At 38.5% G+C, this 16,118-nt stretch overlaps 1 protein-coding gene across 3 annotated transcripts in view; it reads right to left on the bottom strand.

Moving 5' to 3' along the window:
- bicd1a (bicaudal D homolog 1a) overlaps positions 1-16,118 on the bottom strand; it is a 103,190-nt gene that overhangs the window by 2,438 nt on the left and 84,634 nt on the right. The window contains exons 6-9 of one of the 3 annotated variants that reach the window (XM_062035811.1): positions 13,539-14,294; positions 7,333-7,484; positions 7,048-7,258; positions 4,143-4,218 (exon numbers count right to left, since the gene is read on the bottom strand). In XM_062035811.1, coding sequence (XP_061891795.1) covers positions 4,171-4,218; positions 7,048-7,258; positions 7,333-7,484; positions 13,539-14,294 — 1,167 coding nt within the window. In that variant the 3' untranslated portion in view covers positions 4,143-4,170. Of the gene's footprint in view, positions 1-4,142; positions 4,229-7,047; positions 7,259-7,332; positions 7,485-13,538; positions 14,295-16,118 lie in introns of all 3 variants that reach the window. The other 2 variants (XM_062035810.1, XM_062035812.1) reach the window with 2 other exon arrangements.

The following is a 16,118-nucleotide window of genomic DNA, read 5'->3' on the forward strand; positions in this document are numbered from 1 at the left end:
TGACTATAAAAGAGTAAATAGTTCTTAAAACTAGGACATTTCTAGAAATAAAATGCAACATCTTGGCAAGTGGTCAATTTGCGGTGTGTCCTGGCTACGTCAGAAAATTTGCGTGGGATATTTTAAATACGTCTTGGCTTTGATAAGCGGGAGGGTCGGTGGATCCTGTTACACGAGATCGCTGTATTTAAGGTTTAGAAAATACCTGGGAAAATGTAGCTTCTGTGGACGCTACTGTTCTACTTGGCGATGAAAATAGCTTTGGCACTAAAACAATACGTGATGTTGAAAACAGTGACCACGAAAAGTAGTTAAACTAGTACCTAACACTGGCCTCGAGACAAAAAATGAACAGCATGCCCCCTGTGTTTGTATTCTCAAATTGCAGAAACTAGGAGAAACGCTGGCAACTATGAGAAATACACAAGCGTAAAACTACATAAATGTGTTTTAAAGATAAATTCTTAATTAGTAAATGTTATTTTTGCATTGAGATAAGTATATTGTTTCTTAAAGGCCTACTGAAACCCACTACTACCGACCACGCAGTCTGATAGTTTATATATCAATGATGAAATCTTAACATTGCAACACATGCCAATACGGCCGGTTTAACTTATAAAGTGCAATTTTAAATTTCCCGCGAAACTTCCGGTTGAAAACCTCTATGTATGATGACGTATGCGCGTGACGTCAATGGTTGAAACGGAGGTATTCGGACTCCATTGGATCCAATACAAAAAGCTCTGATTTCATCGCAAAATTCCACAGTATTCTGGACATCTGTGTTGGTGAATCTTTTGCAATGTGTTTAATGAACAATGAAGACTGCAAAGAAGAAAGCTGTAGGTGGGATCGGTGTATTAGCGGCGGGCTACAGCAACATAACCAGGAGGACTTTGAGATGGATAGCAGACGCGCTATCCGATGCTAGCCGCCGACCGCATCTATGATCGGGTGAAGTCCTTCGTCGCTCCGTCGATCGCTGGAACGCAGGTGAGTACGGGTGTTGATGAGCAGATGAGGGCTGGCGTAGGTGGAGCGCTAATGTTTTTATCATAGCTCTGACGAGGTCCCGTAGATAATTTAGCTTCAATGGCGTCGTTAGCAACAGCATTGTTATGCTTCGCCAGGCTGGAAAGCATTAACCGTGTAGTTACATGTCCATGGTTTAATAGTATTGTTGATTTTCTGTCTATCCTTCCAGTCAGGGGTTTATTTCTTTTGTTTCTATCTGCATTTAAGCCCGATGCTATCACGTTATCTCCGTAGCTAAAGAGCTTCGCCGATGTATTGTCGTGGAGATAAAAGTCACTGTGAATGTCCATTTCGCGTTCTCGACTCTCATTTTCAAGAGGATATAGTATCCGAGGTGGATTAAAATACAAATCCGTGATCCACAATAGAAAAAGGAGAAAGTGTGGAATCCAATAAACTCTTGTACCTAAGTTACGGTCAGAGCGAAAAAAGATACGTCCTGCACTGCACTCTAGTCCTTCACTCTCACGTTCCTCATCCACGAATCTTTCATCCTGGCTCAAATTAATGGGGTAATCGTCGCTTTCTCGGTCCGAATCGCTCTCGCTGCTGGTGTAAACAATGGGGAAATGTGAGGAGCCCTTCAACCTGTGACGTCACGCTACTTCCGGTACAGGCAAGGCTTTTTTATCAGTGACCAAAACTGTATTGTCGATGTTCTCTACTAAATCCTTTCAGCAAAAATATGGCAATATCGCGAAATGATCAAGTATGACACATAGAATGGATCTGCTATCCCCGTTTAAATAAAAAAAAATCATTTCAGTAGGCCTTTAATGTATGCGGTATGCGTGCCTAATTTACTGGGGAACTAAGGGCTGTTGGGATATGACTACGTTGCTATGGTAATTGATCAATATTAAAAAACAAAAACAAAAAAAACCACACGTGACAAGAACATCACCTTACAAAAGCAAAAACTTAAATGGATTTTAGGAAACCAGAAGACAGATCTAACCAAAACTTACTGATCAAACATCATTGACACTTACTGTACCTAGCACATATATATAAATGTTCATATATACTGTAATAACCAACAATATCCTTTACTGTGATACATGATCATTCATGTTAGATCTTGTAGAAGTGGGGAAATATGTTGTTTATTGTATATTTAAGCAAAATGGCACAAGGGGGCTCAATCTTGCTCATTTGAGGGTTTTTAAAAATAATTATTATATCCCATTTGGGCACATTTCTTTTAATTAAACACTTCATAAATGTTAAGGTTGTGTATAGAATACATCTGCATTCTTCTCCTCTCGGACGATAAACTTGGATTCCGCAGCCTTTTTCTGCGATTAATTTAAAAAAAATGTTTATTTAACCCTTATTTAACCTGGAAAAAATCCCATTGAGATTAAAAACCTCTCTTTCAAGAGAGTCCTGGCCAAAAGGCAGCAAAGTTACACATTAAATTACATTCACATTACTCATTAAAATGGACATCAAGTAAAACAGTTACAGATAACTGAGGCTCCTTCAAATGCTCTCAGTTTAGATTTAAAATCATTTAAGGATAACAATTCAGTCAGCTTCCAGTATCTTTCTAACATAACCTTATCAGCCACCTGAAACGTCAGCATCGCTACAGTGGTGTCGTGAAAGCCTAAGAAGACACCTGATGCTAAAGAAGCGTCCCCAAAGCCAGCTTCACAAGAAGGTGTGCAGTAATTACACCAAATTCCAAATGTGAAAAAATAATAGATATAAATCTGTTATTGGTATCGGTCTTGAGAAGCAGTTATCTGTATCGTTTAAAAAAAAAAATCTTGTTCATCCCTAGTTTTTAGTATTTTTGTGTACTATTGTGCAATACTGCTCAAATAATTGTGTGTAATAAAAGGGAGTATATTAGGGCTGTGAATCTTTGGGTGTCCCACGATTCGATTCAATATCGATTCTTGGGGTCATGATTCGATTCAAAATCGATTTTTTTTCAATTCAACACGATTCTCGATTCAAAAACGATTTTTTTCCCGATTCAAAACGATTCTCTATTCATTCAATACATAGGATTTCAGCAGGATCTACCCCAGTCTGCTGACATGCAAGCAGAGTAGTAGATTTTTGTAAAAAGCTTTTATAATTGTAAAGGACAATGTTTTATCAACTGATTGCAATAATGTACATTTGTTTTAACTATTAAATGAACCAAAAATATGACTTATTTTATCTTTGTGAAAATATTGGACACAGTGTGCTGTCAAGCTTATGAGATGTGATGCAAGTGTAAGCCAGTGTGACACTATTGTTATTTTTTTTAATTTTTATAAATGTCTAATGATAATCACTGCTATGTTGAAATTGTAACTAATATTGATACGGTTGTTGATAGTATTCATTTTTGTTTTCCTACTTTTGGTTTGTTCTGTGTCGTGTTTGTGTCTCCTCTCAATTGCTCTGTTTATTGCAGTTCTGAGTGTTGCTGGGTCGGGTTTGGTTTTGGAATTGGATTGCATTGTTATAGTATTGCTGTGTATTGTTTTGTTGGACTGATTAATTAAAAAAATAAATTAATTAATAATTTTAAATTTAAAAAAAAAAAAAAAAAAAAAAAAAAAAGAGAATCGATTCTGAATCGCACAACGTGAGAATCGCGATTCGAATTCGAATCTATTTTTTCCCACACTCCAAGAATATATGTATCACTTTGTTGATATTCTTATACTGTATTTATATATGGTTACATAGACAATCAAAATAATTTTTGTTTGTCCTGTGTTTTTCTGATTATAATCATAATCAACAAATTAAAGGAACAACCATTCAATGACTTTGCCAAATAATCAGGTATCGGCAAAACTGCCACTTTATGAATTGGTATCGACTCACTAACAATGTTAGCGGTATCGCCCACCCCTAGTAGTTATTGCTGCAGTAATTCATAGAGAACATTTCAACACCAAAACAGGGTTAAAAAAACAAAAGGTTGACCACAAAACAACACTTAAACTAGACAAGCCTTAAGATATGTCAGCAGCTTTATATCTCGAATCTCCAAACTATCTGCACATAGATAAATAGACAGGTAGATAGATAGACAGACAGGTAGACAGATAGATAGAGACTGTACTACATGCACTACTCCAGCATGTTACCTGCGGCCTAGGGAGGTTCTCCCTCGCCTTAGTTGTGGGTAGAGTGACGATACTGAGGAAGCAGGCTGCTGACAATCTATAAGAAACTGATAAATTAGACAAATACACACAGTGGTGACACTCAGGGTTTACACAACAAGACAGACAGACAAAATAGGGAAATGCTGTTCTAATTGTAATTGTCATTTTCCTGTGAGATGAGTCACTGCCTGTGTAAGTACTAAATGGTGCAATCATTTCAAAGCAGTTAAATATCGTGTCATGACTTTTTGTTGTTGTTTTACTCATTACAGTTACCTTTGGTGTCTAACTCGACTGTGTTCTCATGGGACACAGACATGATAGACTGGATATACAAACATACATTTAATATAAGGTACTCCTAACACACACATGCACATCTAACATGCAGTACAGTAATAAAAAACATGCTGGACACATGCATTGTTGCTTAAATATAAAACATCTACCATCATAAATACCCTGAGTAAACAAAACATTTTTTTTTTTACTTTTTAATAATATTGTTATTTATTTCTATTTACTCATTATAATGCTTATTGGGAAATGTATAATATTGTTATATTTTGTCAATACCCATTCACTAAAAATATATATATTACCGCAATAATAATAGGCTTGCTGTAAAATGAAAAATGCCTTATGATCAAGTTAAATATGGTATGCCTATTTTCTTAGTGTAGTTTAGGGGCAAGAGAAACAAGAACTACACTGCCATCTGGCGGTGAAACATGTTATGTCCTTTCGTTTGGGTACCGTGTGATGCAGTATTGATTTTTGACTTTTGATTTCCCCAAAATAAAAAGATAAGCAGTTTCGCCACAGAGGGCACTGAATACTTGTTTGATTCTTAAAACCCATTTCTACTTGATAACCCACCTTTAATAACGATGATCAGATGGATTAGATTTTTGGGGCGATATAGCTTGTTTGGTAGAGTGGCCGTGCCAGCAACTTCAGGGTTCCAGGTTCAATCCCCGCTTCTGCCATCCTAGTCACTGCCGTTGTGTCCTTGGGCAAGACACTTTACCCACCTGCTCCCAGTACCACCCACACTGGTTTAAAAATGTAATTTAGACATTGGGTTTCACTATGTAAAGCGCTTTGAGTCACTAGAGAAAAGCGCTATACAAATATAATTCACTTCACTTCAGATGGACCCAAATAACAACCATATCGATACCAAGGGTTGTATCATTATTGGTTCATATCTATTTTGACTCTTCTATGTGAATTTTTCATGAATATCAGAATGTTCTTTTGTTGTGCAACAACTATCAGCAGCGGAAAAACTGAGAAAGAGCATAAGCTCTGCTTCTTCCTACTCCTTTTCGGATATGTTGAATTGTGCAATAGGGTAAACGTGATGTACTGCTGTTTTGCATGTTCGTAATTAACGAAAGCATTACCTTTTTTTTTATACATACATATACAGTCGTCCCTTGTTTATCGCTGTTAATTGACCATGTTAAATGAATTTCTGCGCAACAGGAATTATTAATTATAAATCCAATATTTTCACAACTGGAGCATAAAAACCTGTTTATGACCTTCTAAATACGTTAAACGGATAACATTATGAGAGGCCTCTAGACATAAAATTATACCCATGTAATCACCTTTACACAAGTTAAATACAATATAACAAATAATACTAATGCTGGTAATACTGTACTGACTGCCATTACTGTAGTATTGATATTTAAGTCAGCCATTTTTAGGCCCAAAATACATAGACTACTGTTTTTAAAAAATAAAAATAAAAAACCCTGAAAAAAATCTGTCATAGATAAAACGTCAAACTTTGAGGTGCAGCAAATAATTTTTATTTTTGTTGACTTATTTTGTCAAAAAATTGTAAGTCTTAGTAATAAATATTGTGTTACATTTTTACACTGTTGTAGATTTACTTTATTTAAAAAAGCACAATACTGCACATATTAATGAATATTTGACATGTAAATACCGTACAGGCCAAAAGTTTGGACACACCTCATTCAATGTGTTTTCTTTATTTTCATGACTATTTACATTTTAGATTGTCACTGAAGGCATCAAAACTATGTGGAGTTATGTACTTAACAAAAAAGGTGAAATAACTGTAAACATGTTTTATAGTCTAGTTTCTTCAAAATAGCCACCCTTTGCTCTGATTACTTTGTCGCACACTCTTGGCATTCTCTTGATGAGCTTCAAGAGGTAGTCACCTGAAATGGGTTTCACTTCACAGGTGTGCTTGAAGCTCATCGAGAGAATGCCAAGAGTGTGCAAAGTGTGGCTATTTTGAAGAAACTAGAATATAAAACATGTTTTCTTATTTCACTTTTTTTTGTTAAGTACATAACTCCACATGTGCTCATTCACAGTTTTGATACCTTCAGTGACAATCTACAATGTAAATAGTCATGGGAATAAAGAAAACGCATTGAATGAGGAGAAGGTGTGTCCAAACTTTTGGCCTGTACTGTGTGTACGATTATAGTCAATGGCTAATTTCCATCTCTAGTGTCTCGGCAAGTTGATGTTAAAAATCAGACACACACGTTCAAAGCATAGTACAATGTATTATATTCAAATATTGTTATAATGTCCACGTTTGTGGATGAAAACACTTTTTTTGTTTACTTAAAATCTTTATCTAATCTGATGATAATCATGTTTCAATTTGAATTCAGACATCATTTAAAGATATTTAACAATTGCAAGTGAATTTCAATTTTTTATTAATTATTAGAATCGGTATTAGTATCGGTATCAGCAATACTGGCTCTGAATTGATCTGGTATCGGATCGATACCAATTTTTTCCCAATGCTAATCTTTCAATTAGTTTGGATGAGTGTTTAAAACTCTTAAATACATACTTGAAGTACTTGTCCACTTACTTTGGGAGGGCTGCTTCTTATCTTGGGCACCTTAGCGCCGCGGCCTCTATAGATCTGCTCGTGGTCAAACTCCAGATCCTCCAGGCGTTGTGTCAAGGCCAGTTTCTGCTGTATGGCCATGCGGAGGAGAGAGTTCAACGTCTTCTTCTCGTCCTCCGCTGCTGCCAGCTGCCTCTGCATATCATCCAGCTGGGTGACGTACTCGTCGCATCTGCAGAGAGACAGGATGTCCGTGATAGGTCTTGAAATGAACATTTTCACACCGACGGCCACCGCAGGACTCACCTGGTGGCAAACATGGCCCTGAGAGAAGAGAAGGTGGCGGCGTCTTCTTTGAGAGCCTTTAGCTCGTTCCTCAGCTTCATCATCGTTTCCGTCACCATGGACTTTTCGTTCTCGTACTTGCTCTTCAGATTCGCCAGCGCCACCTCGGCTGTCTGCAATGTGGACGATCACTTTAAAGGAGGCCTCTTTCTACGTCGAGTTCATTCCAAATATCTGACTCGGCTTTTTTTTGACTTTGTAAAGGCAGAATTGTTTTTTTTATCATTAATGTATTGCGCAAGTGTACCTAAAATTTGGAGACACGTGTCCCGAGGTATGATATATCAGTGTTTGCCATACATTCATTTACAAACCCAGTTTCCATATGAGTTGGGGAATTGTGTTAGATGTAAATACAAACGGAATACAATGATTTGAAAATCATTTTCAACCCATATTCAGTTGAATATGCTACAAAGACAACATATTTGATGTTCAAACTGATAAACTTTTTTTTGTGTGCATATAATCATTATTAACTTTAGAATTTGATGCCAGCAACACGTGACAAAGAAGTTGGGAAAGGTGGCAATAAATACTGATAAAGTTGAAGAATGCTCATCAAACACTTATTTGGAACATCCCACAGGTGAACAGGCAAATTGGGAACAGGTGGGTGCCATGATTGGGTATAAAAGTAGATTCCATGAAATGCTCAGTCATTCACAAACAAGGATGGGGCGAGGGTCACCACTTTGTCAACAAATGCGTGAGCAAATTGTTGAACAGTTTAAGAAAAACCTTTCTCAACCAGCTATTGCAAGGAATTTAGGGATTTCACCATCTACGGTCCGTAAAATCATCAAAGGGTTCAGAGAATCTGGAGAAATCACTGCACGTAAGCAGCTAAGCCCGTGACCTGCAGTACAGCCTGAGGGCTGTACTGCATCAACAAGCGACATCAGTGTGTAAAGGATATCACCACATTGGCTCAGGACCACTTCAGAAACCCACTGTCAGTAACTACAGTTGGTCGCAAGTTAAAACTCTCCTATACAAGGCAAAAACCGTTTATCAACAACACCCAGAAACGCCATCGGCTTCGCTGGGCCTGAGCTCATCCAAGATGGACTGATACAAAGTGGAAAAGTGTTCTGTGGTCTGACAAGTCCACATTTCAAATTGTTTTTGGAAACTGTGGACGTCGTGTCCTCCGGACCAAAGAGGAAAAGAACCATCCGGATTGTTATAGGCTCAAAGTTGAAAAGCCAGCATCTGTGATGGTATGGGGGTGTATTAGTGCCCAAGACATGGGTAACTTACACATCTGTGAAGGCACCATTAATGCTGAAAGGTACATACAGGTTTTGAAGCAACATATGTTGCCATCCAAGCAACGTTACCATGGACGCCCCTGCTTATTTCAGCAAGACAATGCCAAGCCACGTGTTAATCATCAACGTGGTTTCATAGTAAAAGAGTGCGGGTACTAGACTGGCCTGCCTGTAGTCCAGACCTGTCTCCCATTGAAAATGTGTGGCGCATTATGAAGCCTAAAATACCACAACGGAGACCCCCGGACTGTTGAACAATTTAAGCTGTACATCAAGCAAGAATGGGAAAGAATTCCACCCGAAAAGCTTAAAAATTGGTCTCCTCAGTTCCCAAACATTTACTGAGTGTTGTTAAAAGGAAAGGCCATGTAACACAGTGGTGAACATGCCCTTTCCCAACTACTTTGGCATGTGTTGCAGCCATTAAATTCTAAGTTGATTATTATTTGCAAAAAAAAATAAAGTTTATGAGTTTGAACATCAAATATCTTGTCTTTGTAGTGCATTCAATTGAATATGGGTTGAAAAGGATTTGCAAATCATTGTATACCGTTTATATTTACATCTAACACAATTTCCCAACTCATATGGAAACGGGGTTTGTACTTGTGGTGGCCCAAAGAAGAACAAAATATTAGCCAACAAAACACTGCCATAGAAACAGAAAGATGTGAGACAAGAACACACCTCTTTCTCCTTTTTGTGCGTTCTGAATAGTGAAAAACTGCTAGTACGATTTTCTAATTTTCTAGTAAGTTGGCTACTGATGCAGGTAATAAGATTAATCTATCCCGCCTGTAAATCGCACTAAAAAAACATTAAAAAAAACGCCAATAACACTCTATTTACATGCTGTGACCTGCATGTTAACCAAGCTATACTGACATTGTTATTGTAAGAGCTAACACAGAGGAACTATATTGAAACATCGCCTTGCTACGAGTTAGCTTGAGTTGCTAATAACGTTGGTTGTGGCCTGGCAAAAAAAGAGGAAGAAGGAGCTGATTTTGCTGTATTGGTTTTGAGTAGAGATGTCCGATAATATCGAGCTGCCGATATTATCGGCCGATAAATGCTTTAAAATGTAATATCGGAAATTATCGGTATCGGTTCGGAAATTATCGGTATCGGTTTAAAAAAGTAAAATGTATGACTTTTTAAAACGCCGCTGTGTACACGGACGTAGGGAGAAGTACAGAGCGCCAATAAACCTTAATGGCACTGCCTTTGCGTGCCGGCCCAATATCATAATATCTACGGCTTTTCACACACACAAGTGAATGCAAATCATACTTGGTCAACAGCCATACAGGTCACACTGAGGGTGGACGTATAAACAACTTTAACACTGTTACAAATATGCGCCACACTGTGAACCCACACCAAACAAGAATGACAAACACATTTCGGGAGAACATCCGCACCGTAACGCAACATAAACACAACAGCACAAATACCCAGAACCCCTTGCAGCACTAACTCTTCCGGAACACTACAATATACACCCAACCCCGCCCACCTCAACCTCCTCATGCTCTCTCAGGGAGAGCATGTCCCAAATTCCAAGCTGCTGTTTTGAGGCATGTTAAAAAAAATAATGCACTTTGTGACTTCAATAATAAATATGGCAGTGCCATGTTGGCATTTTTTTTCCCATAAATTGAGTTGATTTATTTTGGAAAACCTTGTTACATTGTTTAATGCATCCAGCGGGGCATCACAACAAAATTAGGCATAACAATGTGTTAATTCCACGACTGTATATATCGGTATCGGTTGATATCGGAATCGGTAATTAAGAGTTGGACAGTATCGGAATATCGGATATCGGCAAAAAAGCCATTATCGGACATCTCTAGTTTTGAGTTAGGAAAAGTTTAAAGGGGAAGCAACTTTTTTGGGGAATTTTGCCTATAATCCACAATCCTTATGTAAAACAAGAACACACGCCTTTCAATTTTCTATTCTAAATAGCAAAAAAACTTCTAGTAAGAGGCAGCTAACAATTCAGGTAATGGGGATACGATCAATTCCGCCTATAAAGCACTCTAAAAAATATCCAAAAACTTCAAACAGCATTTTACATACATGCTGTCCTAGGTGCATTGATTTCACAGAACACATAGCACGTTGCTAAATGTTTAAAATAAGAACACAAAACTGTGACTTACAATATCCGCTCTCACTGGGATGCCGACTGATGGGATCTTGTGAATGTTTCTTGAGCTGCTAAATTCAGAATAATCCTCACTCCTCAGATACAAAATGATCCATTCCATGAAAGCCAAGCTCCTTCTTTATTTATTATTTATTTACGTTATTAGCAGAGGAGCAGTGTGAGTAAAGCAATGTGTCACTATGCCAGAAAAGTAGTTCCTCTGTGTTATGTGATTATTATTCTGACTGTATTGTTCGCTGCTTCTTGCTAGCAGTTCTTCACGATTTAGAATACACCGAAAAGGGAAATACGTGTGTTCTTGTCTCACATAGGGATTATGAATGACGGGCAAAATTCCCTCCAAAAAATGCAGTTCCCCTTTAATTCTAGGTTATAATTTCCAACTCTCACCTGTATAGCAGAAGGTTGTGGCACCAAGCCGAGAAGTTGGTCAACTTTGAAAATTAATACGCTACAAACTTGATACTATATGGCTCTCAACAAATAGAAGACGGCATAAGACCATCGTAACATTGAAATGAAACATTTTCTATCTGAGGTTTGAGGATTATCCTGAATTAAGCAGGTCAGGGAGAGTCCATGTGATGAAAGATACAACCATCCTATCAATCGACATCCCAGTAAGGGGACTTTTAAGTCACTGTTTTATGTTTTTCTTTGAACGTTCGTCAATAGTGCTTTATGATAACGCTCCAAAGCTCTCATGGTGTCTGGCAATAGTGGTAGCAAACACAGAACGTGTTCTTTTGACAAAGATTTCTTGATTGCTACGCATCGTGAAATCAATGACCCCAGGAAAAGAAGTAACATTTGCAAAATACTGTAAATATTACATGTTTCATGAATGTACCTGTTACTACATTACATACCTGTTCATTTCAATGTGTTTTCTTTATTTTCATGACTATTTACATTGTAAATTGTCACTGAAGGCATCAAAACGATGACACCTGTGAAGTGAAAACCCTTTCAGGTGACTACCTCTTGAAGCTCATCGAGAGAATGGCAAGAGTGTGCAAAACAGCAATCAGAGCAAAGGGTGGCTATTTTTGAAGAAACTAGAATATAAAACATGTTTTCAGTTATTTCACCTTTTTTTGGTAAGTACATAACTCCACATGTGTTCATTCATAGTTTTGATGCCTTCAGTGACAATCTACAATGTAAATAGTCATGGAAATAAAGAAAACGCATTGAATGAGAAGGTGTGTCCAAACTTTTGGCCTGTACTGTACATACTTAAAGCATGTACATATATATATATATATATACACTACCGTTCAAAAGTTTGGGGTCACATTGAAATGTCCTTATTTTTGAAGGAAAAGCACTGTACTTTTCAATGAAGATAACTTTAAACTAGTCTTAACTTTAAAAAAATACACTTTATACATTGCTAATGTGTAAATGACTATTCTAGCTGCAAATGTCGGGTTTTTGGTGCAATATCTACATAGGTGTATTGAGGCCCATTTCCAGCAACTATCACTCCAGTGTTCTGATGGTACAATGTGTTTGCTCATTGGCTCAGAAGGCTAATTGATGATTAGAAAACACTTGTGCAATCATGTTCACACATCTGAAAACAGTTTAGCTCGTTACAGAAGCTACAAAACTGACCTTCCTTTGAGCGGATTGAGTTTCTGGAGCATCACATTGGTGGGGTCAATTAAACGCTCAAAATGGCTAGAAAAAGAGAACTTTCATCTGAAACTCGACCGTCTATTCTTGTTCTTAGAAATGAAGGCTATTCCACAAAATTGTTTGGGTGACCCAAAACTTTTGAACGGTAGTATATATATATATATATATATATATATATATATATATATATATATATATATATATATATATATATATATATATATATATATATATATATATATATATATATATATATATATATATATATATATATATATATATATATAATAATGTTGGAGCTTTTTGGATGGTTTTTAGAGGGCTTTAAAGGCGGAATAGCTCGTATTCCTACGACCTGCATTATTACCTGCCTCTTACTAGCAGTTTTTCACTATTTATAACACACGGTTCTTGTCTCAAATAAGAATTGTGGACGATAGAGACATTTCCCAAAAAAAGTGCTGTTCCCCTTTAAAACTCTGACAACACCCAGAGTAACAGCCTTAAAAAATATATAAAGGCTACTCCTTAGTTTCAATGGCTATGACTTTAATATTACCGTATTTTTCGGAGTATAAGTCGCACCGGCCGAAAATGCATAATAAAGAAGGAAAAAAACATATATAAGTCGCAGTGGAGTATAAATCGCATTTTTGGGGGGAATGTATTTGATAAAACCCAACACCAAGAGTACACATTTGAAAGGCAATTTAAAATAAAGAATAGTGAACAACAGGCTGAATAAGTGTACGTTATATGACGCATAAATAACCAACTGAGAACGTGCCTGGTATGTTAATGTAACATATTATGGTAAGAGTCATTCAAATAATAGAACATGCTATACGTTTACCAAACAATCTGTCACTCCTAATCGCTAAATCCCATGAAATCTTATACGTCTAGTCTCTTACGTGAATGAGCTAAATAATATTATTTGATATTTTACGGTAATGTGTTAATAATTTCACACATAAGTCGCTCCTGAGTATAAGTCGCACCCCCGGCCAAACTATAAAAAAAATTGCGACTTATAGTCCGAAAAATACGGTACTAGTCTGATTTTTCACCTGTTTGTTGGCCTTCAGAACCAGCCTGAGCGTGGCTATCTGCTCCCTCTTGGTGCTGAGCAGGGACTTGAGCTTGAGGAGTTCCTCCATACATGACTCCTTGTCCTTATCAAGTAAGGGCGCCAGCTCTCTGGCTGCGGCCCTCTGCCTGGACAGCAGTAGAGAGCGATCGACGGCTCTCTGCAGGTGCTTGATCTGATCTCTGATGATGGCGTTCAGGTTGTAGATGTTCATGGGCTCCTTCCGCAGGTCTGCCCCAGCATCGGACGGCACTGGTGACGGGCAAGGAGACATGCTGGCGAGAATGGCGGCGATGGAGTTGCGGCTGGGGCTGCCGTGGTGAGCCGGCGAGTCCACCGAATTGGCGCTGGCGTCACCGGGGGCGTCTTTAGACGGGGAGTCCATGGGACTACGGGGAGCCTCGGAGGAGCAGAGCGCCGAGACTGCGGCCAAGCGTCGGGCCAGGCGAGGTGTGAGTAAAGCTCGGAGGTCTTCTGAGCCTTTTACGCTGCCGTTGCGTGTGACTCGGCTCTGGCGGTAATAGTCGAGCATGACGCGGTTGGGCGTCTCGTTATTGCACAGACACACATGGTGGTAAAGCTGGGCCAGCTCCTCGCTGAAGGTCACCAGCTCGTCCTGCGCCGTGTTCAGCATGGCCTGGCTCTCTGTGGCCGTGCTGCTGGCCACTCGTAGCTCCGCCTCCAGGCTGGCCACCCTCTCGCGGCCTTCACGACAGCTTCTCTCCAAATGAGTTATCTGAATAACACATTAACTCGGATTAATTGCCTGCAATAAATGTGTGGCAATAAATTTACCAATAAACCATATGCATTGGCAGAGGTATTATAGGGACAAGTGGAGCTCTATCACAGTATTTTTCAACCTTTTTTGAGCCAAGGCACATTTTTTTCATTGAAAAAATGCGGAGGCACACCACCAGCAGAAATCATTAAAAACTGACACTCAGCAGCCGATATTGACAATAAAAAGTCATTGTCGCAATTGTTGGGTATGACTTTAAACCATAACCAAGCATGCATCAATATAGCTCTTGTCTCAAAGTAGGTGTACTGTCACGACCTGTCACATAACGCTGTGACTTATTTGTTTTTTTTTGCTGTTTTCCTGTGTGTAGTGTTTTAGTTCTTGTCTTGCACTCCTATTTTGGTGGCTTTTTCTCTTTTTTTGGTATTTTCCTGTAGCAGTTAAATGTCTTCCTTGACCGCTATTCCCCACACTTGTTTTGTTTTAGCAATCAAGAATATTTCAGTTGTTTTTATCCTTCTTTGTGGGGACATTGTTGATTGTCATGTCATATTCGGATGTACATTGTGAACGCCGTCTTTGCTCCGCAGTAAGTCTTTGCTCCGCAGTAAGTCTTTGCTGTCGTCCAGCATTCTGTTTTTGCTTACTTTGTAGCCAGTTCAGCTTTAGTTTTGTTCTGCATAGCCATCCCTAAGCTTCAATGCCTTTTCTTAGGGGCACTCGCCTTTTGTTTATTTTTGGTCTAAGCCAGTGGTTCTTAACCTTGTTGGAGGTACCAAACCCCACCAGTTTCATATGCGCATTCACCGAACCCTTCTTTAATGAAAAATAAACACTTTTTTTTTTTCAAATGCAAGACAAAGTTATATGTTTTAGGTAACACTTTAGTATGGGGAACATATTCTAAGTAACAAAGACTTAATTTAGAGTTATTTGGACACTAGGGGAACATATTCTAAGCAATAAAGACTTAATTTAGAGTTATTTGGACACTAGGGGAACATATTCTAAGCAATAAAGACTTAATTTAGAGTTATTTGGTTAGGGTTAGGGTCAGGGTTAGAGGGTTAGGGTTATAATAAGGCCATGCCGAATAAGGCATTAATAAGTACTTAATAATGACTAGTTAAGAGCCAATATGTTACTAATTTGCATGTTAATAAGCAACTAATTAATGGTGAATATGTTCCCCATACTAAAGTGTTACCATGTTTTTTTACTGGTGCATAAAATGAACCGTGCATGAACATCACCTTGTTCAAACAACAAAACCAACACAGTGCATAAACTCACAACAAATTACACACCTGCAAACCAGTCAGCTGTTGCCGTATTCGTAATACGCTGATAGGGAGAAGTTTGTATTTACACGATGAGTCGGGTGTGTTTTGACCTCCGCCGAACCCCTGAGGCCGACTCACCGAACCCCTAGGGTTCGATCGAACCCAGGTTAAGAACCACTGGTCTAAGCATTAGACACCTTTTTACCTGCATGCTGCCTCCCGCTGTTTCCGACATCTACGAAGCAATTAGCTACCGGCTGCCACCTACTGATATGCAAGAGTATAACGTGGTAAGTCTGCCGATCCCCAGACAGTACAGACACTCAACAACGGCACATTATTTGCGGATTATAATTACTGGTTTGCAAACAATATTTTTAACCCAAGTAGGCGAAATTAGATAATCTCCCACGGCACACCAGAGTGTATCTCACGGCACACGTGTGCCGCGGCACAGTGTTTGAAAATCACTGCTCTATCTGATCTAATGTTGCTGTTTTCCAACGAGTTTGTTTCTCCGTGTATTATTTCG

The sequence above is a fragment of the Entelurus aequoreus genome, linkage group LG24 (assembly GCF_033978785.1).
Source record: "Entelurus aequoreus isolate RoL-2023_Sb linkage group LG24, RoL_Eaeq_v1.1, whole genome shotgun sequence".
NCBI lineage: Eukaryota > Metazoa > Chordata > Actinopteri > Syngnathiformes > Syngnathidae > Entelurus > Entelurus aequoreus.